The 24,370-nt window shown below is 39.2% G+C and overlaps 1 protein-coding gene across 5 annotated transcripts; it reads left to right on the top strand.

Moving 5' to 3' along the window:
- Positions 1 to 69: 69 nt before the first annotated feature.
- Positions 70 to 24,212, top strand: LOC108673044 (protein transport protein Sec31A). Of its 5 annotated transcripts, none has more exons than XM_047885459.1 (27): positions 70 to 154; positions 3,848 to 4,034; positions 4,318 to 4,388; positions 4,973 to 5,171; positions 5,577 to 5,707; positions 5,866 to 5,968; positions 6,418 to 6,504; positions 6,860 to 6,984; positions 7,208 to 7,391; positions 8,150 to 8,281; positions 8,794 to 8,970; positions 9,415 to 9,561; positions 9,955 to 10,041; positions 10,332 to 10,523; positions 11,044 to 11,221; positions 11,441 to 11,586; positions 11,877 to 12,053; positions 12,638 to 12,793; positions 13,515 to 13,547; positions 15,251 to 15,409; positions 15,766 to 15,877; positions 17,745 to 18,139; positions 18,872 to 18,946; positions 21,753 to 21,854; positions 22,759 to 22,962; positions 23,266 to 23,337; positions 23,657 to 24,212. In XM_047885459.1, exons 2-27 carry the CDS (start codon positions 3,906 to 3,908, stop codon positions 23,843 to 23,845), a joined length of 3,762 nt encoding a protein of 1,253 aa, XP_047741415.1. In that variant the 5' UTR covers positions 70 to 154; positions 3,848 to 3,905; the 3' UTR covers positions 23,846 to 24,212. The 5 variants fall into 5 exon arrangements, with proteins under 5 accessions (XP_047741415.1, XP_018016307.1, XP_018016308.1 ...); XM_018160818.2 differs by having other exon boundaries at positions 9,952 to 10,041; XM_047885451.1 differs by lacking the exon at positions 70 to 154 and adding an exon at positions 163 to 281 and having other exon boundaries at positions 9,952 to 10,041.
- Positions 24,213 to 24,370: the final 158 nt, after the last annotated feature.

The following is a 24,370-nucleotide window of genomic DNA, read 5'->3' as shown; positions in this document are numbered from 1 at the left end:
CACTGCAAAATTCGCACTATGTTTTTCAGAGTAGCTTTCCCAAAGAGTTATTTTTTCTCATAGATGGCGCTTAGGAACGAGAGCCACGTAGAGTGACATATTGCGGAACAACCGATGTTATTCCGGAGCTTGTGATGATTTCGTCGCTTCAAAAGTAAGTAGTGGCGTTCAACCAAATTGATTGGTTCATAATTCACCCGAAGGGCAAAGATTCCATTATGAGCTGCATTGGACGACGGGTCACGGGCGAAATTTATATAACAATCTGTTAGAACTACGTAGTGAGTATTTTGATAGAAAAGTCAAGTCATTAGTAGCCAGTACTCGGTCAGTGCCAGTGTGCCACTGTTGACTGCCACTAACCAGTAGGTTCTGATAGGTTGGAAAATTAGATGCCAAGATACCTAGGCCTTAGCTTAGCTTAAGCCTTGGTTTAAGTAGGAATGACCAAACCAGACCTTTTTACAATACTTCTCTATTCTCTTTAACTTCACTTCTTGTTTGTTTGTCTGTCTGTCTGCTACAAATATTATAATCAATATTTAACACACTTCTACCTGTCCAATCAATCTGAAATTTGGCACACTTGCGTAAAGTTGGAGACAATGCATGAATCAATTGACAGAACAAAAAGCTGAGTTTATAAATTAAAAAAATTTTTTTTTGCATTATTAAAAAAAATCAAAAAATAATTTTGTCTGCTAGCTACAAATCTTATACCCCACTGTGCAGAGAGTGGATGAATATTGCAAGATCTTTGGCGATGCTTCAGTAGCCAAATTTTTGCCTTCAGAAGATCTTGCCGACACATTTAGATTGAAATTCTTGCATTTAATATATTTCTCAGTCTTCGGCCAACTATTTAGAAAATAGGGAGAGTCTAAAAAACTCTCTGCTTTGCCACTATGCATGATACTTTACTGGTCTACTTATAGGACTCAAAAATGAACTTGAGGGAGAGTCTAAAAAACTCTCTGCTTTGCCACTATATGTCCAATTGATCTGAAATTTTTGCACAATTGCATAAAGTCAGAGACAATGCATGAATCAATTGACTGAATAAATAATTTTGAAAATGTACCAAATTTTGATATCTTCAAATTTTGAAAAAAGTCTTGAAAAATAATTTTTTTCAATATTTGAAAATAAAATTAGAAATTCATTGTACCTACATCGCAACATGTGTAACACACAAGACACTGGATTTTTCAGAAGTGTTGTCTTTAAAAAGTAATTTTTAAATGCATATTTTTACAATATCCTACTTCTCTTTAACTTCACTTCTTGTTTGTTTGTCTGTCTGTCATAGTGGCAAAGCAGAGAGTTTTTTAGACTCTCCCTCAAGTTCATTTTTGAGTCCTATAAGTAGACCAGTAAAGTATCAAGGATACCAGCATTATCTTACATAAGAAATTGGTTTAAGTCTTGAATAAATAAGGAAATTAGAAATGAACTGATTATAAAAAATCTCTGGTTTGTCACTATGCTGTCTGTCTGTCTGTCTCACTGTCTGTCTGCTACAAATCTTATAATTGAAATTTAACACACTTCTACTTATCCTATCGATCTGAAATTTTGCACACTTGCGTAAAGTTGGAGCGGTATATTCCGACATATTAAGGACGTAGCAAAAAATGAATGGCTAGGTATAAAAAATCACCGTATGCACAACTCAAGTTCTGTTTGCTCTACGTCTAGGTCACTCTCAAAACACCGCACTATGTGCCAGCAACAATGAAACGTCACAAACTGATGCCATATTTAGGTATTTAAAAGCCTTTAGAATGCAAACCTATCAAATCCATATATTCCGACGCTGTGTGTGACTAAATTTGGCATTTTGTGAGACTAATTCCGGCCGCGCTTCAAACTCAACTGGTTCGTAATTCCAACCCTCTTGTGTCCGAATTCCTATCGCTGTGTGAGCTGTATTGGAATACAAAACAGCTCAGAATTAGAACACTATTGAATATTGAACACTATTGAATATTGAACACTACTTAATTAGGCTTTCAATTAAGAGATATTAAGCTTTTAATTAAGAAAATTTTAGTTTTTGCACACAGCTCAGAACGAGCTGTGTGTGTCTAATTCCAAGCTGTGTTGGAATTAGTTTTTATGTGTCTAAAACCATCTCTTAACTTTATCATCTATTAATTTATTTAACACTTGAAATCAGCAAATACAAGTAAACTTGAAGGATTCCTAATCTATTCACAGACTTATTTAAAAGTCTCAAACCATAATATTCTTTCTACACAAACAGTTTATCTTTATTTGGTAGAGCAAGGTCAACTATCAACTTGGACACGTTTTCAATGTTCTCACTGGGTGACGTGCACTGTCTCTCTTTGGATCTCAACATTTTCCTGCCAGATGGCCCAGACCTAGTGTTTTGGTAATAGTATGGCACGCAATAGTATGATGTCACTATTTCAACCATCAATGAATGCGTGGAACTAAACAAAGCTTAATATAAAGGAAAAAAGTTGAGAAGTGTCGGAATTACACAGGATGTCGGAATATACCGCATTTACCCTATGTATTTTTGTATGATTGATAAAATTGTGGTTGGCACTTCAGAAATATGTCGCTTCATAAAATTTTTAACTTTCACAATCTGCATTAGTACTACAAGTTCAACACTCCTGCCAAAATATCCTGCAGTAGCCACTAGCCAGAAAATGTTCTTTTTCCTTCAATAACTAATTGAAAAATGTCAACTAATAATTGTCATGGTATTACCAATGTATATATACATATATATAGATAAATATATATTGATCAGGGTGTCAGTTCTTGCTTTAGACAGTGGCACCTTAATGTTACCTCTTGACTAGAGACACCCAAAGGCCAAACGTACTATTTTCTCTCTTGACAAACACTGTAACACATGCTCAAATGACTTTCAAGTGAAGAAAAATGATTTTGTTGTAACTTTTTGGGTAAAATCAGATATTTGACATGATATGTGTGCATGGCTTGACAAACAAACTTCTGGTTTGGCAAATGAGTTTGTGCCTCAAAAATGGCTGTTCGAGCCCTAGAAGCACTCAAACAGTTCGAACAAATGGAGTTGTGGCTCAAAAATTCATGAAATTGTGGCTCCAAAAATCCAATCACAGCTAAGAGATTAGACATTTTCCATAGTAAAAGTGGCTGGCTACTTGTAACCTTAGCCTCATTGAATTTTGTATATTTTACCAAAATCTGTCACACATAATAATTAAAAAATTTGTACAGTTTAAAAAATTTGGTTTGCATTATCATAGATCTTAACTGGGAAATTAGGTAGAAACTTGACAAATTATGCCTAAATGAAAAAAATGCCCGTATTTTTTGATAATTTTAACCATTCCCATGGCCCTTGCTTAATTTTTTTTTTGTGAAAGTTCTGAAAATGGCACAGTTTTGTCTAGGCTTGGAATATTTCAACCTTCTGGGTGGCAGCTAGAGCTTTTCTGCCAATTTTAAAGTGCAAGATTCCTCTTAAATGAATTACCTCTTATTAAATGCTATCTAAATGTTCACTGAAGTGCACAATCAGGCAGCACAATCTCAATGAGTTTGTAATTGGACATGGATGCAATTTAAGATTAAGCTTGTTTGTTGGTCATTATAGTTCCTCAATGTAATTACGGTGGATATATTTTTATAGTTGTAGATTATATGTATTGAATTTAAAATTATATGTATTGATTATATGTATTGAATGCATTTTTTAAAAATGCATTGAGCACCAATTAAAAATCACTCCCTTCTCAGAATTTTTTTCCCAATATCTTTATTATAATTATCATATCTTACCAAAGTTTATGGTCTAACCATCATACATTTTCTTTTCTAGATCAGCAAACAAGAGCTGAATATTTTGCTGCTGATAGGGTTTGTGATCCATCAGTGCAATGAAAGTGAAAGAGGTGGCTATCACAGCCTCTATAGCCTGGTCTCCAGCAACTTTGCAATCTCCACGCCTTGCATGTGCCACTGCTGCTAAACATGCAGATCCTACAAGCAAAAATGCTTTGGTTCAGGTGAAATTTACATTGTATTGATATAGTTAATAAAAATTGTAGTTGTTTTACAAAATTAGTTATTCTTACTATTAATGATGGTATTCATTAGAATACTTTAGAATAGAATCTTGCATTAAAATGGTCCTGTGAGGAATAGTTTCATGGAAATGGATGCATTTGTGAGGTGGTTGGAAGATCAAAAATGAGTAGTTATGCTGGTACAATTATACAATTATAAATGCTTGCATTGGGCAATAGGGTTTCAGTCTTACTTGATCCTAATGTATTTTTCTTTGTGTAGGTCTATTCTCTGAATCTTGGTGAAGAGAACCTGTCTATGAAACTGGATGGCTCCATCAGTGCAGTTACCAAGTGAGTTTTCCTTTTAATTTGTCCTATAATTGGTTGAAATAAATTTCACTTAAAATTTTGTTACAGTAGTTCTCTCATTTGAAGTTTATGAATATTGAAAATGCTATGTTTACTTTACTAATAAGTAAGAAGGAATAAAGAGGTCAAACACAATCTTAGACTGAAATGCTTAAAGATGCATTTTCATTATTTTAAAGAAGATCTGATTTGTTTCTATAAATTGTCATTTGAGTTTGAAGTGCTCACCAGTGCTTCCTAGAAAGTCCTGCTGGCAGCTGCAGTATTGAACCTTTTGGGAAGAAGGCTGTACTTGTGTTGAGATTCACCACCAAGCTCATGTTGTGATAAAGTCTTCACTGCTCATGTTTATGATTAGTGCATCAAAAAAGAGGCGCACTCCTTGTCATTCTTGTCAACATTTGAGTGTCATCCCAACAAACATTACATTGAGTGCTCTTTGGTTTTTCATTTAAAAATGTTCGTCCTATATAACTTTATTGATGAAAATTGCAATGTAACTAGTTGATTTAATGTAAATCATACAAAATTGTTGTTCTCTTGTGATGCTGATATCTTGTATGCAGATTCAATGATGTGGTCTGGGGCGTTGGTGGTCAACAAGTGGCTGGTGGAGCTGGTGTAGTGGCGTGTGCTGGGGACAACGGTGGCATCTACCTATACAATGGCAAGCAGCTCATGTCTGGCAGCAGTGCTTCTCTCATCAAAGTCATGGAGGGAAAGCATGCTGGCCCTGTCTATGCCCTTGACTTTAATGTGCACCAGGTTAGTTCTTTTTTCTTATACTTTTAATTTGCTGTGTTTACCATCTCATTCCAAGTTTTTGTTGCCTCTTTTCATTGTAGTTCAAAGTTCTTCAATTCAATATTTTTAAATTTCTTTTTCCTTCTCTGTGCAAGCTTCTTTGAAGCATTCAATTAATTTATTATTGCTTTGTTTATACTTGAAACTCACACAGGGTGGTTAAATTATTCTTCTCTCATTGCTCTTCTCGTTACAATTGATGTATTCAAACTTCTGGTTGATAGTCAGGCTTTAATTTTACTTCAAGTTACTTCGCATCCAGAAAGTTAATGTGTTGCTGTATGTAATGCTATTCAATTTTCTCTTGATTAAAATGATTTTATAAAAAAAATCATTTACAGATTTATAATGAGCCTCATTTTGCAGCCAAACTTGTTGGCATCAGGTTCTCAAGACTGTGAGGTCTTTATTTGGGATATCAACGATCCAGCCGTACCTATGAGCCCCGGAACAAAAGCCACTCTTGCTTCTGACGTCTCCAGTGTTGCATGGAACAGGTTATTTGAAGACACCATTGATGCACTCTTCTAATCCCCAAGTGTATGAAGTATCATGTGTGTTCAGGTGACATGTTTCTTCACAATAATCTCATGATCAGACATATGTTATATGTGGACTGCATTGAATAAATATTGATATTCCTATTATTCTACAGACAAGTGGAGCACATCCTGGCATGCGCATATGCGGGCCGCTGTGTTGTTTTTGATTTGCGTAAAAGTACAAGCATCGTACAGATCTCGGATGCTGTCTCCCGTGTAAGATAATACTGATAGATTTTTGTATTGTTACTGAAACAGGGTTAGTATGTAAATGTTTGTGATATGCTGAAATGATATAGGCTATTTTAATCAAGTCTATTGCGATAGTTCTTGATGTCTGGGTTTTCTTAGTTTTTTTCATAATCTGGATTTGTATTAAACTTCTAAAAGTATCTGTTCATATGATGATAATCTTCTCCAATATCTTAGAAATGGGAAAGATCATTCAGAAGTGTTCAATGGGAGCTTAATCCTGTTTATATTAATTCATGTTGAATATCTTTATTTATATGCGAAATATTCTTGAACAAATCTTGGGGTTTGGTTTAAGAAATTTTTGCTTGTATCTACCAAGTCCTGCCACTGGTATTAACATGGCTTTCAGTCATTCATTCAGCATCTTGCATTAATTAAGTAATAAATTCCAACATTAATTCCCATTTCAGATGAAGGCGAGCACTGTGTGCTGGCATCCTTCTGTTGCCACTCAGATGGTTATTGCATCTGAAGATGATCTGACGCCTGTCTGCCAAGTAAGATTTGTATTCCACTTTGAAATTATGGTCAATGAGAATTTTCTGATTGTCATACTTGGTCCTGGGATTCTCCCATAGCTGAGCTTAATGGCTACTTCCATTTTGGTACTCGTTAATTTTCATTCAAGGATTACAAAGAATATTCATTTCTTTTTGCCATTATCCCAGTATTGATGCGAACATTTAAGTAAATTAGTTTATCTTACCATTTACTCGAAGCGACCGAGAGTAGTAATGGAATAATTTTGATGTTCAAATTATTCAATGTCTTTCACTGTAATGTTTAGAGTCGTTTTGTCCATCCTCATATTGCATCAGTTGAGTAGCTGTGGAAGATTCCTTTTTGTTTCAGGTGTGGGATTTGAGATTTGCAAGCGCACCTTTAAAGCAATTTGATGGTCATCAACGAGGCGTGCAAAAACTTGACTGGTGCATGCAGGACCATGATATTATTTGCTCTGCTGCCAAGGATAACAGGTGAGAACAAATTACTTCGAACTGGAATCAATAAAACTTATTTTAGTTGAGCATAATTTTTCTACTACTCGAACAAGTATTGACAAGTCCATTTCGTCATGCCAGTTCTTTATTGCACTCATTCTGTGGACAACATCTGGGAATAAAATATAACAATGTTGATGATTACATTTTATAGTCTCTGAGTATTAGATACTGACAAATTAACTGGTTTTACGTACAGAATGCTGTGCTGGAGTGCCAGTACGGCTGAGCTGCTGTGTGAGGTGCCATCGTACAACCAGTGGAGCTTCGACGTGGCCTGGTGTCACCGCGACCCCGCACTCGTCGCCTCTGCCACCGTCGATGGCACAGTCAGCGTCTTCTCTCTGCTGGGGGGCGGCTACCCTCCTGCGCGCGATGTCAAGGTGCCTGCATGGCACTTATTATTTTAATATTATGGCTCTACCAATTTCAATGTTATGGCTCTTACAATTTCAATGTTATGGGCTTATGGCCCTTGTAATTTCGATGTTATGGCCCTTGCAATTTCGATGTTATGGCTCTTGACATTTTTCTACTGGGTGGCGGTTACAATCTTTCGCGCAATGTTGAGGTGCATGTATGGCCTTTACAATGGCAACGTTATGGCCCTTATAATGATGGTCACTTCTCTAGCTGTTGTTTTCTTTGCGTGTTGGATGTGAGGCTTTTAATTCCTGACAAATTATTTCATTGAAAAATATAAACCCACCCGGCTGTTGGCAATATCATAATGACCCTCGTGTGATTTGGGTCGTAATATACCTATGTACATACACTGTTAGAAAAATTACCGTTAACGGTATTATACCGGCGTTTCAGTGGCCGGTCGGCACGTGAAAGAAACACCGTTTCGCCGTTTTTATTCTAATTTAACACTAGAAATCCGTAAAACATCTGATAAAAACGGCGAAACAGTTTATTTTCACGGGGCCACCGGCCACTAGAACGCCAGTGGGACCGTTTTTTCACCGTTTTTTCTAACAGTGTATCACTAAGAGCTTTATGTAAAATTATATAGAACATATGTAAAAAACACTTTAACACAAAATAAAAATTGTTTCTAATTGTTACCTCTGTGGGAAGCGTTATTTTATGTTCTGTAATGAGGTTCAGATGTAGTTGAATAATTTTTACGTTTCAGTTCTCGGCGATTGCTGACAGTTTCCCTGGTATGGAGATGCCGTCTGAAGCGCCTGTTTCAGTGCAGCCTCAGACCGTCTATTTGGCGCGTCCTCCTGCCTTCTTCCCTTCTAAGAGCGGCTGTTCCTTTGGGGTTAGTTTACTCGTTGCATTTTCTACAGAAAGTGACTTGTAGAAATTATTTAAACATAGTGACAAGTATAGGTACTTTCATGTTCTCAATTAGAGTTTTTATGCATTTGATGCAACTTATCGTAGCTCCAAAGAACAAAGCTACAAAAAACAAACTGAACAAAGACTGCTAATTTTAAGGAAAAACGTTGTATGGATGTTCTTCACGCATGCAAATCAGTAGGAGTCACATCATCCCATTTTCCCTTTGTTTATAATCTATTAAGATGGCATTAACGACTATTACTATGGCCAGTTAAATATTGGTATGCCAATAAGGAAAACCATTGAATTGATCTTCAAAGCTACGATAGTTTAAATTCTTCTCACTGACAAAGTGTTCTTTTTTGACAAACAAAATTACGCTGAAATTTCCAAATGTTATGTTTGTTTAGAAATATTTCTTATTAATTTAGGATGTTTTAAAACTTATAAATTTTGGACCTTATAGATTACAGTTTGCTGATTTTTCAGTTTGGCGGGCAACTGTTGAGCTGGAATGCAGGCTCTGGTGTTGTGACCATCAGCCAGGTGGTGACAGAGCCTGACCTCGTGCAGCGCGGCAACGACCTCCTCGCGGCGCTCGGTGGCGCCGGCGTCCATCAGTTCTGTGCTGAAAAGCTCGCCGACCTCACGGACGATCACGAGAGAGTTAGTTCCCCTAGGAGACCTGACTAGTTAGGCTTCTGGTCAGAGATAGAGAGAGTTCTGTGCTGACAAGCTCGCCGACCTCACTAGACCTGACTAGTTATGCTTTTGTTCAGAGATAGAGAGAGTTCTGTGCTGACAAGCTCGCCGACCTCACGGATCATCACGAGAGAGTTAGTTCCCAACGGAGACCTTACTAGTTATGCTTTTGTTCAGAGATAGAGAGCCGAAAAATGAGAAAGCTTGCTAGAGATACTTCTTTAGACCGTAGCACAGAACAAGTATATATTTCATTGTGATGAAACGTCTTTGATTTTTCCCGTTTGAAATTCGCTATAATAAGACAGTACATTGCAACAAATTAGCTTGCTGTCTTGAAAAATTGTCAGTATTGTATAATTTGCTTGCTGCCCCTAATGCTGAGTCGTGCGTATTTGTGCATTACAGGAATTATGGGAATTCATCAGCGCGGGCCTCGCTGGAGAGGCGGCTGCTGTCCAGTACCTCAGCCTGCTGGGCTACCCTGCGCCTCTCGCTCTCAATGAGGACCCCAGCAGCGCTCTCAGCGCCCAGATGGGCGCACTCAATACTGCTGTCAGTTATCCTCTTGTCAGGATATTAGCAAAATTGTATGTTGTTCAGAAATATGTCGCTTATATGAGAACATGAGTTTTTGTCAACTTCGTTTAATGCAAACATTCAATTTCACCTATAACCACAACATAAAAACATCATATAAATACATCATAACAACATCATAAAAATACTTGCATATTTAGGCTTTGTGTGCTAGTGAAATTAATACTTCTCTGCTTGAGTAGCTGTTGTCAGTTCTGCAGTGTCTCTTTTGGTTCCTTTTTCATTCATATATGCTATTAGTGTTAAATTTATAATGACAATTATTAGTCTTGACCGCAAGCACTAATTTTGAGCATCATTATTCTGCCCCTACCCGAATTGGCACATCATTTAGTTATTGTACAGCAGGAAGGCAGCACAGGATCGTTGGACCCGAGTGAACAGTTTGAGATGATAGCTTCAGCGCAGTCGTCGGATAAAACTCCCGAACCTGAGGTGAGTTAAAATTAACGTTCATATCACGATATATGAACCACAAATGTTTATTCCATGTTTGTCTTGCCTAAAATTGGCGTTACCTTAAGTTAGGGTGTTAGCAGTCTGCGATTATACCAAGACTAACTTGGCTTGTTAAGACTAAAACCACTCGAGTTGCATTCAATACCATGCAGCTATAGGTACTACTGAATTCAGCAGCCATGCATTATAGTAGTTATACAATGGAATTTGTTAAGACGAGCTTGGCGTGGAAGGGCAATCGTTTTCATTTGAGTTGCATTTCGCAGCTGCTTGATCCAGACTCGCCGGGGCCTGAGGGTCGTCACGTGGTCGTGTCTCCGGACGGTGCTGGAGGAGCCATACGACGAGCCATCATCACAGGGCAGCTAGACGAGGCCGTGGACTTGTGCCTCCAAGACTCGAAATACACATTAGCCCTCATACTGTCTCAGCACGCCAGCCCCGAACTGTATCAAAAGGTGCATTAAGAGCAATACACATTAGCCCTCATACTGTCTCAGCACGCCTGCCCCGAACTGTATCAAAAGGTGCATTAAGAGCAATACACATTAGCCCTCATACTGTCTCAGCACGCCAGCCCCGAACTGTATCAATAGGTGTATTATGAGTAATAGGTACACATTAGCCCCCATATTATCTCAGAAAGTCAGCTCCGGACTGGATCAACTCATATTTATTATTATATTTTAAACTAAAAATACCAGATCATTTCCCTTTCTTTTACCTTTCTATTAGGTTTTTTCTTGCGAAAAGACTGAATTTTATTTGATGCTGGCTGCAATGTTATAGATGCTCCCCAATTCAAGTTTTTACATTTGTTACTTAACCATAGATCAAACCTGACGATGACTTATTTTATAAGTAGATTAAACTAGTGAAGTTGTTCTTAGATGTGCATTTACTCATTTACTCGTATTATACAACACCTGATGATGTCTTCTCTGATCTATAATAAACAAATGTTAACTAATTACTTAGACACGCGACCGCGTGCTGTGCCTGGAGAGCGACAGCGATGCGCTGTGTGGCGTGACGGCAGCCGTGGTGAAGACGGACCTGGACGCCGTAGTGGCTCAGTGCTCCCTCGACAACTGGAAGGAGGTCGTCGTGACGGTCATCAACCACGCGCCTGCTGAGCTCAGGCCGCAGCTCTTGCGTGAGTTCAGGCTAAAATTTTTATTCTAAATTCTCATGACATGAAAATTTATTCGATCTAGCATACTACGTTTGGACATCCTTTGATGTTTAGGTTTTTGAAGTTACGTGTTCCTCGACAACTTCTTTAGGAAATTAACCTCTAACAATAATGGCTTCTTAAAAGAAGTTTCATAGCAAGTTTTTATTTGTGTTATCGAGTTTTGTCTCGTCATTGCAGAGCGTCTTGGTAGCCGCCTAGAATTCAGCAATGAGCTTCAAAATGCGCTTCTGTGCTACCTGGTCGCCGGCGCTCTGGATAATTTTGTTCAGTGTTGGGTCAAAACCAAGCCAGTGGGATCTGCTCTCTCCACGCAACATCTACAGGTAACTTGAGCTTTACTATATAAATCGTACAGGTTTGTAGGATAACATTGTTGGATTTCATGGACTGACGAAAAAACAACCAATTTAAAGCCTTTGAAATTTTCTTTACGAATCATAACGTTTATTATTTTTTTCGTGTTTGCACGGTTGAACTTGAATAATATTAGACCTTGTTAGTTTTTAATCATGTTTACTCTGCTGGAAACCTTAATACTGGTAAAGTTGAAGCCACTTTTTTCTATTGCTGATTTATCATAGAATAGCATTGATATCGGTATAACTGACTGCAGGATCTGGTGGAAGTGGTGCTGGTGGTGCAGCAGAGCGGCGCAGCGCTGTCTACAGACGGAGACGCTGGCGCAGCGGTGGGTCAGTTCCTGGCGCAGTACGCCAGTCTTCTGGCCACTCAGGGCGCCCTACAAACTGCCCTCTGCTACCTTGCCAGCAGCGCCTCTCTTGATAGTCAGGTCTGGTCACGCTGCTGCTTCCTCGACCTATTATACGTGGCTGCTGAACCTGCGAACTGTATGGCTGCTGAACCTGTGAACTGTATGGCTGCTGAACCTGTGAACTGTATGGCTACTGAACCTGTGAACAGGATGGCTGCTGAACCTGTGAATTGTATGGCTGCTGAAGCCTTGAATGTCAAGTCCTGAACTGAGATAGAGCATTCCGATGATGGAATGTTGTTGTTTTATATAACGACTTGTAAAGAGATTTGTTCTAGCAATCGTATTCGTATTCGACATCAGTCGAGTATCTCGGATACCAATGTGATCCCCAAGTAGAATGATTTCCTCCAAGTTTCTTACTTCATGACGTCGTCATGCAAGTAACTATTCAAGCGTAGATAGTTTGTTCTTAAGTACTTCTCAGCGTTGCTTGCGCCCTAAAAAACTGAGGGCCTATTTTCAAAACTAGCTTAGATACACGAAGCGGACAATTTCTCGACTGTAATTAGTGGGTTTAGCTTGAAAGATCGTCAGTGATTGGCTGGCGGAGTTGCCAACTAACTATTTTTGATAGTAAAGCCTATGGTGTACGTGGTCAGGCTGAGCTGGTTGCGCTACGCACTCGCCTGGAGCGCGCCCTTGGTTACAGCGACGCTGGCAACAGCCACTCCAGCGCTTCCCGCACGCGCACGACGTCTACGTCGTCCCTGCAGCCAACGTACCGTCGTGCGTCTGCTCCCTCTGCTGCGTTCCAGGTAAACTTCATCTCGTCAGATCTACATCCTGAGGCTCAATATATCAAATAAAGTATGAGGATTTCTGTCAATTAGTGTACAGATCTACATCCTGAAGCTCAATATATCAACTAAAGTATAACCAATTCAGTTAATTCGTGTAACTTATTTGTCCATGGTAAAAGTGTCATAGGAAATCTGTAAAGAAAGGTTTATCAAGCAAATATCGCTGAAGCTAATTTCATTACACTTTTTTCTAACTTCGAGAGAAACTATAATTATTACCATAGAATTGACTTTTAAAGCATAAGGATATATTAATCTACTCGTTTCTACTTTATTTTACAAGTTTAGTTTGTTGTGGTTCTAAAACTGTGGCTAAGATCAATACCTTTTTGTGGCTGAATTTTTTCTAACGTTTTTAGTACGACGAAGTATTACTGTGAGCTGTTATGTTGGTGTCTTCTTTATGTCAGCTATATTACAGCTCTCTCTATTACGGTGGCTTCCCTGCCGAGACAAGAACATTGATCGTCTTATCTTATCGCTCTACTCGTATCTGTGCTTGCCCTTCTGTTTTCATTTGTATCGACAGTTACTTTAGATTGACAAAATTCATTTTTCAAGAAGTTCAATCAATTAATTTATGTAGCTCAGTTAGTATGATATTGCATCTTAGTTTTGTGAAATTAGGTGCCCGGTTTATACATCAAGTTTCTTTATTGATACATCCTGTGTTTAGGCTTCGTATGAGCTGAGTTCAGGACCGCTGGTGGTGAGTAGCGCCATGAGTATAGCGTCCTAGCAAGTCAAGGTAAAAAATGCAGCGTCACGATCTCAAGGCGTTCATCTTATCAAAGTTTATTGTGCGACTGGAAGTATCAAAAAAATCTCGAAGAAAATTATATTGAGCTGCCGACCTAGCTTCCACATGTAGGCTTAAAATATCGCTTTTGATTAGATGAGGTCATCCTCATGCATTTGCAGTTCAAATTATGAAGCCATGACATCGTGAACCTGTAGCCCCAGTACTGACAAGAACCTTGCTGTGTTGCTGCTTGTAGCGTTGTATCGAAGCGCTCTGGTTTTGCGTCACTTTCATGTGTGATTCTTCTGTAGTAATTCGAGCTTCGTCCCTTGAGTTTCAGATTTTTTTTTTTTTTTTGGTCAAGAACTGTTTAAATTTCTTTATTCCGATCTTTTTTTTTTACAGTTTTTAACAAGTAGCCACACTATTTAAATTTTGTTTACAGTTTTTTAACAAGTAACCACACTGTTTAAATTTTGTACTAACAATGTTGATAATTCTTAACTTGTACTTTTTAATTTTGAGCACTCATTTGATTCTTAGAATTGTTCGTGTTGAGTGTCGACACGTGGCCTCTCCACATACTTCTGACCTGTTAATGGTGACCCGCATAAACTGTCAGTTGGAGATCGATGTTCAGAAGCTTGTTTCTGTCCGTCGTCCTCATAATATTTAACGGAACACATTTTCCGAATTTTATCTTGTTTTTTATTTTAGTGTGCCGCGAGACTCTCATTGCTAGATAGATCACTAATCGAGTGATCTATCTCCGGACCGGAGATAGATATAGATATCTTTTATCTCCAGACCGAAAAACTGTCACGAATGGTGAAATTATATCTTATTAATCTATTCCTAATCAAAACAAGATGAATTCTCACGGTATTGATCTTGCTTAATTTTTTGCATTTCTTATCGCACTTGAGTTACTAGTCGTGTCAAAACTTACTTTTCTCTCTTGAGTTACTAGTCTTGTCAAAACTTTCTTTTCTTCTCTTCTAACCTGAAATACACGGCCTATTTTTCCTCACATGAATCGAGTACGTGTTGTGTTAACATACAACTGACTTATAACTTTAGCTGAAACTTCTGCACTCGTACCTACGATAGATGATATCGATATTGAAAACTTTTCGGAGTCTAGCTCCATCATCAGTTCGACTTTTGATGATCAGTAACAGCCTGTCTAGATTAACGACCGATTCACTACGGTTGCGTGACAATCATTTCGCCCTGGGTATTTCCAGCAAGCCTGTAAAACGCTCACTAATGTATTTTAGTTTACCGCTAAATGAATCAAATGTTTCATTGACTTTCTTGGTGTCACTACTCAGTCGTTGGCGTAAAGTCATCTAACCAGCAAGCTTGATCGCACGTTAAGAAAATAAAATTTTTCCTTCATCTGAGTGCGACATATTTTCTAGTTTCACATTTTTCATTCACATTCTGCCGGTCTTTCATATTCTGCGAGATAAAATTAATTTCCTTGTACCTGTGGTGATGGAAGTTACCCGTACTTTGTACTAGGTCATTAATGATGAGATACTTTGGAGTGTAAAAGCCCTAGAACTCGAAGCAGGCTAACTAGTTTCATAACCACTGATACTTGATAGTTATAAGGTCGTTGGGCTGGTCGCAAGTGTCCGTCATGTCGCGTTTCTTTGCCGCAGCCCCCGCAGTTCACTCCGTCGGTTCAGGCCCGTCAGGCGTCGGCCTTCAACGCCCCGCCACCTACCGCAGCGCCCGCCGCCCCGCCCGCCATCAGCAGCGGCCAACCAAGCGCTTTCTACCAGCCCGCGCAGCAGCCGCAGACCTTCGCCCCGCCGCCGGTAAATTACTTTATTTATTATTTATTTATTATTATTTTTTATTATTATTTTTTACTCACTCTACCATCAAGTTCCTTCTCATCATCCTTACAGGATAATTTAACAGCATAACATCACATTTATAATGTTTTAAATATTATATGTTAACAGCATAATTTCTCATTAATAATGTTTTGAATATTTTCAAGACTGCTCCGGTAAGTTTTTTTAGAGGAAGACGCAAGTTTGTAATAATTTAATTCGTAATATCACTAAAATTACGTAAAATTAATCTGTTTATTAAATCGAATAGTATTTTGAAGCAGACATACATGGAGACTCGTCAGGGAAGTTAGTTACGGTCTACTAATTTACAGCCTGCGACCGGCGGCCACCAGTACGGCGGCTACCAGGCGCACCCTCCGCCCCCCGCCGCCGCTGCCCTCCCCCCACCCGCGCCTCCTGCCGCCTCTGTCACTGCACCTGGAGGTGAACTTTTGGTCTACCATCGCGTTATTTCATCATGTTCTACCATCGCGTTATTTCATCACGTTCTACCATCGCGTTATTGTCAATTATAGGCGTGATGACAACCCGGATGGCGTCCATTGATGCCATCCGTCAATCAATTTGTGACAATTATGCTAAAATCAACGAATATTTTTGAAGAAGCGAATTTCAATGCTTTGGGGACCATGATTTCCATGTACTTCCGGTGTGATTTATTCTGAATTTATATATTTTAGTTATAAATATTTAGTAGTGAAGTGAAACATTATAATGCAGGTTTCCATTTCTGCACCACACTTGTGTTCTTATGCTATGTCTTTAAAGCGAACTAACTAGTATATAACTATAGATAACAAATCAAGCAGCGCTGCAATTTTGACTAACTCAGTGCCGCTCGTGAAGGCCTGCATGCACAACTGTTGAGCCCGAATATTTCTAATGCAAGTAGCGAGCCCAGCATCATTGCTCGTAGTGTGCAATTGCCTAACAACGTCTAGATTTTATTGTTCTTATCGACCCTTAACTATGAAATGGAACCTTAATTACATTGAATATCAGTAGGTGTATTGCGAGCTAATTTCTCAAACATGGAACTAAGCACGGCCTTGCGGGTGAGAATGAACCTCAGGCGTTCTATACTTCATTCATAGAGCGTTCGTGCGAAATTTGTCCATAACGCACGTGTAAACTTTTCTATGAAGTACGAAAATTATGCCCATATGGGATTTCATTTCTGTACTTACTACTTAATTATGCTTCATTCCATAATTAAGGGATATACTTGGGACTATTAAAGAATCGTAAGGCTTGAATATTTACCAGACAGCACCAAATGAAAGTAAAATTTCTCACTTTTTCTCCAAATGAGTTTAAATATTGGTAATGCAAATAACTGCAATAGTTCCTCTCTTGACCAAAATTGTGAAATTGCAACGTCTAAGTAAATCTCCACCTGCCTACGCATTGCCGAACCATCACAATTCAAGTTCTTACATCTCAGAACTATAATGTGATTGTTTTCGTCAGTCTTTCTCAACTGGTCATCAAAGTCTCATTGTAGTTGCGGCTCATTTCCTCACCATATTTGCTCATACAAACTCACCTTTTAATTATTTAACAATCTTAATAATTAAAAATGTGATATATAGTTGTTTAAATGTGTTTGTACTCTGCATCCTATACTTAAGGCAATAACTATTGACCATGTACGTGACATTGACGTTTGGGCATAGCGCATTGTAGCTGTTCAGCAGAGCGGCATGAAGAATTGTGTGAATATTGAGCGCTAGAATGCCATGTTTCGTTATTATAATGCCATTATTTATCACCAGAATGTCACTATTTTATCACCAGAATGTCATTATTTTATCATCAGAATGCCACCATTCATCACCAGAATGCCATTATTTTATCATCAGAATGCCATCATTTATCACCAGAATGCCATTATTTTATCATCAGAATGCCACCATTTATCACCAGAATGCCACCATTTATCTCCAGAATGCCATCATTTATCACCAGAATGCCATCATTTATCACCAGAATGCCATCATTTATCACCAGAATGCCATTATTTTATCACCAGAATGCCATCATTTATCACCAGAATGCCATTATTTTATCATCAGAATGCCATCATTTATCACCAGAATGCCATTATTTTATCATCAGAATGCCACCATTTATCACCAGAATGCCACCATTTATCACCAGAATGCCACCATTTATCACCAGAATGCCACCATTTATCACCAGAATGCCACCATTTATCACCAGAATGCCAGCATTTATCACCAGAATGCCATGTCTTGCATCTTGCTCTGACTGCCACTAACGCACGCAGGCCTAAGGAGACCAGGCGCTGGCGCCCGCTACGTCTCAACCGCCGTCAACTCAACCCCAGCTTACCAAAACAACCCCGCGGCCTTCCAACCCACACCTGCATTCCAACCTCCCTCTGCTGCTGCTCCATTCCAACCCGTACCCTCTCAACCATTCCAACCCGTAACCTCTCAACCTTTCCAACCCATCCCTACTTCGTCTTCTTTCTTGGACCCTAACCCCTCTTACCCCTCCTCTCTAGTCCCTGCCCCTCCTCCCCACGCAGCAGGGGACCCTATACCCTACGGGGTTGACGCGGCAGCCCAACCAACCGAACCCCCCAAGCCACCCGCCGCCTACAACCCAACCGTGCCGCGCGGTTGGAACGACCCGCCTCCCATGTCAGCCTCCAGGCGGGTAAGCTGACTCCTTTGGTCTCTATGGACCTAGGTAGAATATTACAATAATGGTGAAAATGTTTTAATTTCTCAACTGACACATTGACATTGCGGATGTTTGATTCACAGGCGTGATTATCGGTACAATGTTGTTCTTAAGTTGGATTTCTTTTGGTTTCCATTTAACTTCAATCACTTCCAGCGTACAATATTTTGGTTTCTCGACCTTTTTTTATGATCGACCGTTTAAAAGTATAAATTTTGTTTATCTTTAATGGCAATGATTTTTTTACTAGGCTAGGTAAATTCTGGACCTGCAGTAGGTACCTACATCTGAACTAGAGTTTCCTACCATTAATAAGACTCAAGTCAACAAATGAATGTTCTTTATAACTTCTATTTTCATGCTGTTTAAATCTCTTATTTCTGCGCTGTAGATCTTTATATCGTCTTAACATTACCGCAGGTTTTTAACGGGTTAGCTCCACATTTCCATTACAGCTTCTAATTCTCTTCATTATTACATGAGAAGTTATAAAAGCATTCAAAGTTCAAAGCATAGCTCATACCAAATGATCACTTTAGGCCGTATCTCCATTGCCATCGTAGGTGCTAACGCCGTTACTCTTTGTAAGCGGCCTTATATTATAAATTTTCTATTGTTTTCCGCAGTCTCTAATTTTAGTTTTTCAACTATTGCGTTTAGGGCTGAACACTTGCGTAAATTTAAGTCGGTATAACAACTGCGCAGGAGGGCGGAAGTTTACTTACGCTGCCGCCAGGTGTCGCTGAGCACTCCGGTGCCAGACGCCTGCACAACCTCAAGGTTCGGTAACCTGGCGATGTCAAGCTACTCGTGGGAATGGCTTGCCCTGACTAACTAACGATCTTTTTATGCCCTGTGGGCTGTAATAACTGCAACTTTTGTCCGTCATGGCATGCTTTTGCGCGATTTGCTTACGGCGATTCTTTGATAACTAGTCCTTCTATTATAGTCTTCGGCATTGTGACCGTAGTAGCCACCACGCTCCTGGTTACTACGTGGAGTATATAACGAATGACGTTACCTTTTTTTACTCCATTAGATTTTCCATTACATAAAAAATTTATTGTTAGGCAGTGCGGAGTAATCTTCTGTTTTTATATTATTTCGTTTGGCCACAATTATACGAGGCTGCGATGCTTGTCATTCATCGTTCGGTTAACATTTCCACTCTACCATATTGTTATGCACAATATCGCAAAGTGTGTAAAATGATAATAAGGAAAAAGTCAGAGACTTGAAACAATGCAGCAGTTTCTTTCCTAGTCTGAAGTGTGCGTGCTGCCCTTCATTTTTTGTCCTAATTCTGGGGCATGGAAGTTCCAAAAAGTAACCGTAAAACTCCAAGAACACAAGAATATTATTCCCGCCGATGGCTACTACAAAAACTCCTGAGCAATGTATACTGGTGTAAAATTGTAATTGCATTTTGCAGCACTCTAATTTTGATTCGTTAATAATAATTGCAAATTAGTTCCTAAACGTCGGCGTTGAAGTGGAGATTTTATTAAAAATCTTTCGAATTTTTCGCATTAGCGCCATTACAAATTTCATTATTATTATTAACTCACTAATAAATAATCATTTATTCCCCATCATCGTGTGCACAGCAAGCATTCTTACAGCTTTTAAATTCTTAGTAGAGCTTCCTAAAAATTCTTATTATATTTAGTGAGAACGCTATTTGAAGTCCAATAAAACGAAAAATTGTCACTTTTCAAGAGATATCGCATTTGAACTATTTACAAAGGTCGACTGCACGAAATAAATGCTATGCATGTTTTTTTCACTTCGATAACTGTCGCGTTTGACTTTTTTGTGGAGTTTTTCTCAGTTTTATGCCTTGAAATGCTCTTAATTAATATCTACGAGGGGCTTCCGAGAGTTCGCGGAAAATGGTCATTACTAAAAATTCTATGAAGAGAATATGTGGCCAATGCACCAGAACGATCTTTAATCAATATTTTGTTACGTGTTCTCTCATGGACCCTTAAATTAATGTTACAAGCGCGGGACGCAAAGCAACTGTTCATGCAACATGGCTTTTGCCGAAATCTAGGCCAGATCCTAACATCAAATTCATGTTGAAGCTTGGGTGGAAGAACAGCTGAATTATTGACTCTCTAAGATAAATTTATGGTGACAGTGCCTCAAAAAAAGTAAGCAACCTAAAAATAGATCAGTCGTTCCAAAAGCGAAAGAAATGAGACCAAAGATGGCAACTGCAGAGACAGGCCACGCAAATAAGTTTTTGAGGAAAGCTTTGATGCTGCTCGTGATCTAATTGGAAAAGATAGGCGAATAACCACCAAATCAGCAGCAGACATCTTCAACATCTCTGTGGGTTGCGCACACCCAATTCTGGTGGGTATTTTGGGACAAAGCAAGCTCACCGCTCTATGGGTTTCAAGACTGTTGCGCCCAGATCAAAAGGAATCAAGGGCTGATCTTTCTATGAAAATTATGAATAAGTGGGATGAAAACTCTGAACTTTTTCTTACGCAAATGGCTACTGAGGATGAAACATGGCTCTACAAGTACAATCCCGCGGACAAATCTCCTGCGGCTGTTCAAGGGAGGAAGTGGGCCCATCAAAGAAGAAAAGGAGGTTTTCTGGAATGGATAGGGGATCTTGTTAGTTGATTTTCCGCGAGAACAAGAAAAATATTAGAGATTTTTATTATAAAAGATTTTGATAGTTTTTATTTCCAGACCTGAAAAAAATAATTCAAATGTACCCTGTTTCCTTCAATTGAAGCAGCAAAACACTGCAAAAGCATGCTTCATATAGCATGACTCTAAATTTTAACGCAGATGGACTTAATGACTAGTATCAACGTTCACAGACATGTATTGAAATAAATAGAGCATATTATGAAAACAAACCTTATGCCTTGAATAGTTTTTTCTTCAAACTTGTTTTTCCACGAACTTTTTGAAGCCCTTTCGTAGTGCTAACTACAAATAAAATGCTACAATGATACCGTTCCTGTATGATGCCGCAAGTTGTTTTTACATGTCATAGCGAGTTCTAACATATGATTATTTGATAAGTGAATGAACGAAGAGCCGAAATAGAGGAATTTTTGTAAAAATTGTGTGAGTGTGATTAATGTCTTCGTGGGAAGTGTAAATAATACTAGGGCTTATTTACGCCATGTTCATCTTGTCTGGTCGCTGTTGTTGTGGTGAGGCGTTGAATCATCCATGCTCATGTGTTTATCTTGCGCGGCTATTCGATCCGATGTCACTGTAGAGAAAATATCCTGATGCTTTGGAATTCCACTCCAAGAAATGCATTGCAAAGTATTCTCTTAAAATGCCAGTTTGTAGAACTTTGCTCTAACAATGCCCAGTAGACTTACCCTCATGTTTTCGTTTGAACATCAGTTGACGTTAAATTTGGCGGATCAACTTGTGTGAATCAAATAATAAAGGTTGCAGTATATTAAATTTCCCTCACAACGAGAAATTTAGTTCCCTTTGTTCATAATGCAGGAATGTTTTTACGAAATTCTCCCGCACTCGACTAAAGAAAAAGTACGAATTTGTTTTCTACTGTGATTGAAAAAAATGCCCTCATTTGCAGGCAAAGCAGCAGCAGCAGCAGCCGCCGCCGCAGAGCAGCCCTGCGCCCAGCATGATGGTGCCCGCTCAAGCGACGCCTCCACCTCCCGCCACGGGATTCCAGGTACTCTTTAGTGCGGTGCCTTCCTTGCCTCACAATGTACCACGCCACAATAATATGTTATCATTGACATATACTATGAGTAAAATGAATCATTAATAAACCAGTTACCGTCCTCCACCACCTTTGAAAAATAAAAAAAAAATTACTCCCAAGTTTAGCAATTTAGAGCGATTAGCACACGTTAGATTCTTAACCTTCAAGTTGAGTATTTTTCATCAACGCAGTTAAGGGACTGTAACACGTCAAAACTATTTGTTTCAGATTAATGACTGATAAACTGGAATGCTTGATAAAAAACAATTTAGAGGGTGAGTCTAGAACTAGATCATTACTGCATTTTTCCTGTGATTGTGGCGTGGGATGATTGTGGTTTTGGTATCGTCTTTGAGATCGACTTGGTATTTGTATTTGTTCCAGTTGATGAGTAAACTGAGCTTGAAAAGAACAACGCTTGAAGCTGAAACTACGAATGTCGCGAGACTCTTGACAGATTTTACATTAATTCGCACTTGACACAAAATTAGAACAACGGGTTGTGCTGATGGCAGCAGTATGAAAGCCTCATCACACTATCTGGCAGTGATTGATTTTTATACTTTAAGAAGTTTCTGACTAGGATTTTTAACCACAACACTCGCCTTAGTTTTGTCGCTGGTAATTACCCAAGTTTTACGTCACAAAGCCTCGTTGTTCCATTACTTGATTCCCTCGGTCAAATGGGTAACAAAACTGCCTGGCTATCACTTGCATGGCCCGGGTTCAATGCCCGGCACTGATGTGTTGACACGAGCGTGGCAGTGGACAGAGCCGTCGTATAATTATATGAAGATTGCGTCGACGGCAACTGCCGTTCTCTAGGCTTTCCTTGAATGATATCGACTATCCTAAACCACGTCCTCGGCAGGGCTTTCAAGGTTTCGCGCCCCAGGGCCCCCCTAGCGGGTTTGGTGCCCCTCCTCCCTCCTCGTCGCAAGGAATGAACGCTCAGCAGAGCACAAGTCCTCTTCTGCCCCCAGTGGCGCCTCTGCCTCTTCCTGCTGAGGCTCAGGGCATCTATAACGTCCTCAACGGCCTCTATACTCGGGGATTGGCGGCAGCTCCCAACATGGTGGGTTCTCGTGCTAGACCAAAAAAGTTTATAGTTGGCAATTAAGAATATGCAATTCTTCATTAAAAACTTCGCACTACTGTTAATCAGAGGGAGCGGACATACATTAAATGAAATTATCAGTTATAAAATGCAAGAGCGCCATCCAATCCAGGATTCGCAGAGCAGGTCAGTGGATTTTTAACAATTTTACGCATATTATTTTACTTTGTCACTTTTCGTTGTAGACTAACTTTATATTGACAAGTTTCTCTTTTCATCTCCTAAAATAACTAGAATAAATAATTCCTTGTTTTTTATCAGATGATTCGCCAGACGTACGATAGTGTTGGGCCCAAGTTAGAGATCCTCTACGAGAAGCTACGAAGTAGACAGGCAAGTGGACCCGATCATATTTGTCATTTATTTGATAGAAATTGGCAAAAACCTGCGATTGCGTATGAGCTAGGATGAATCATGTTACTGGTGATATAGTATTAATATACATCAAATACCTACAAATGACTGAATACTAATAATAATGGCCCTATACAAGAAATATAGTGCTGAGGTAGCGGAACTTAGATCACAATTAGTTCAGATCTGACAAAATGAAGTGGGAGGCATTTTAGATGTTCCAGACATGGTTATCTTGAAGATGTTTATCTAAAGTTTACTAGAGGCACAAACAATTAAATATCCTTTGTGTATGCAGGTTGGCGCAACAACGATGCAGGGATTGCATTCTTTGTGTTCTTGCGTCGAGGCCGGCGATTATCATCAAGCTCTGCAGGCGCACTCGCAAACAGTCTCGGCGGGCAACTTTGCAGAGATGTCACCGTTCATGCCGGCTGTAAAGAAGCTCTTGACCACCAGCATGCAGTGCCAGATCTTCCTCAACTGAAGCTTTCTCATCGCGCCTTTGTTCTACAATATTTCTTAGTGCTGTGGCTACCAGCACCGCGGTTTAGGCTATGATTGACTGCATCGCTTTCTCCCTACGCTTCTCGCTGGAAGATTGTCGCCCACGCAAAACTGCGCAGTGTTTCATTTTTTCAACTTTCATCTTGCGTTTCAGTTCATGCTGAACTTCAAAAAAATGTTGTTCTAGGCTTAATCTCCAACCTGCCTTAGATCAGTTTAAAAAAAATATAGTTTCAAAAAATCTCTTTTTGAGGTCTCTTTGTAACGTATCGTAATGACTTATTATTAGCCTTTTTGGAAGTAGTACTTTCACCTATTGGGATGTCTTATATCTATGTTCTAATGCAGTTTGGTTTCTTCATATCCTCTGAATATCATAAATAACGACAGAACAAATTCCTTGGTGTTAGCACCTAAGGAGATGGTGCATCATCTGGAGTCAAGACTCGAGAAATTTACCCGAGATATTTAACAATGCTAAGTAATGGTAAAATATATTTTCGGC

This window comes from Hyalella azteca, unplaced genomic scaffold (genome assembly GCF_000764305.2).
Source record: "Hyalella azteca isolate HAZT.00-mixed unplaced genomic scaffold, Hazt_2.0.2 contig2171, whole genome shotgun sequence".
Lineage (NCBI taxonomy): Eukaryota > Metazoa > Arthropoda > Malacostraca > Amphipoda > Hyalellidae > Hyalella > Hyalella azteca.
This window is presented reverse-complemented; position numbering and strand designations above follow the sequence as displayed.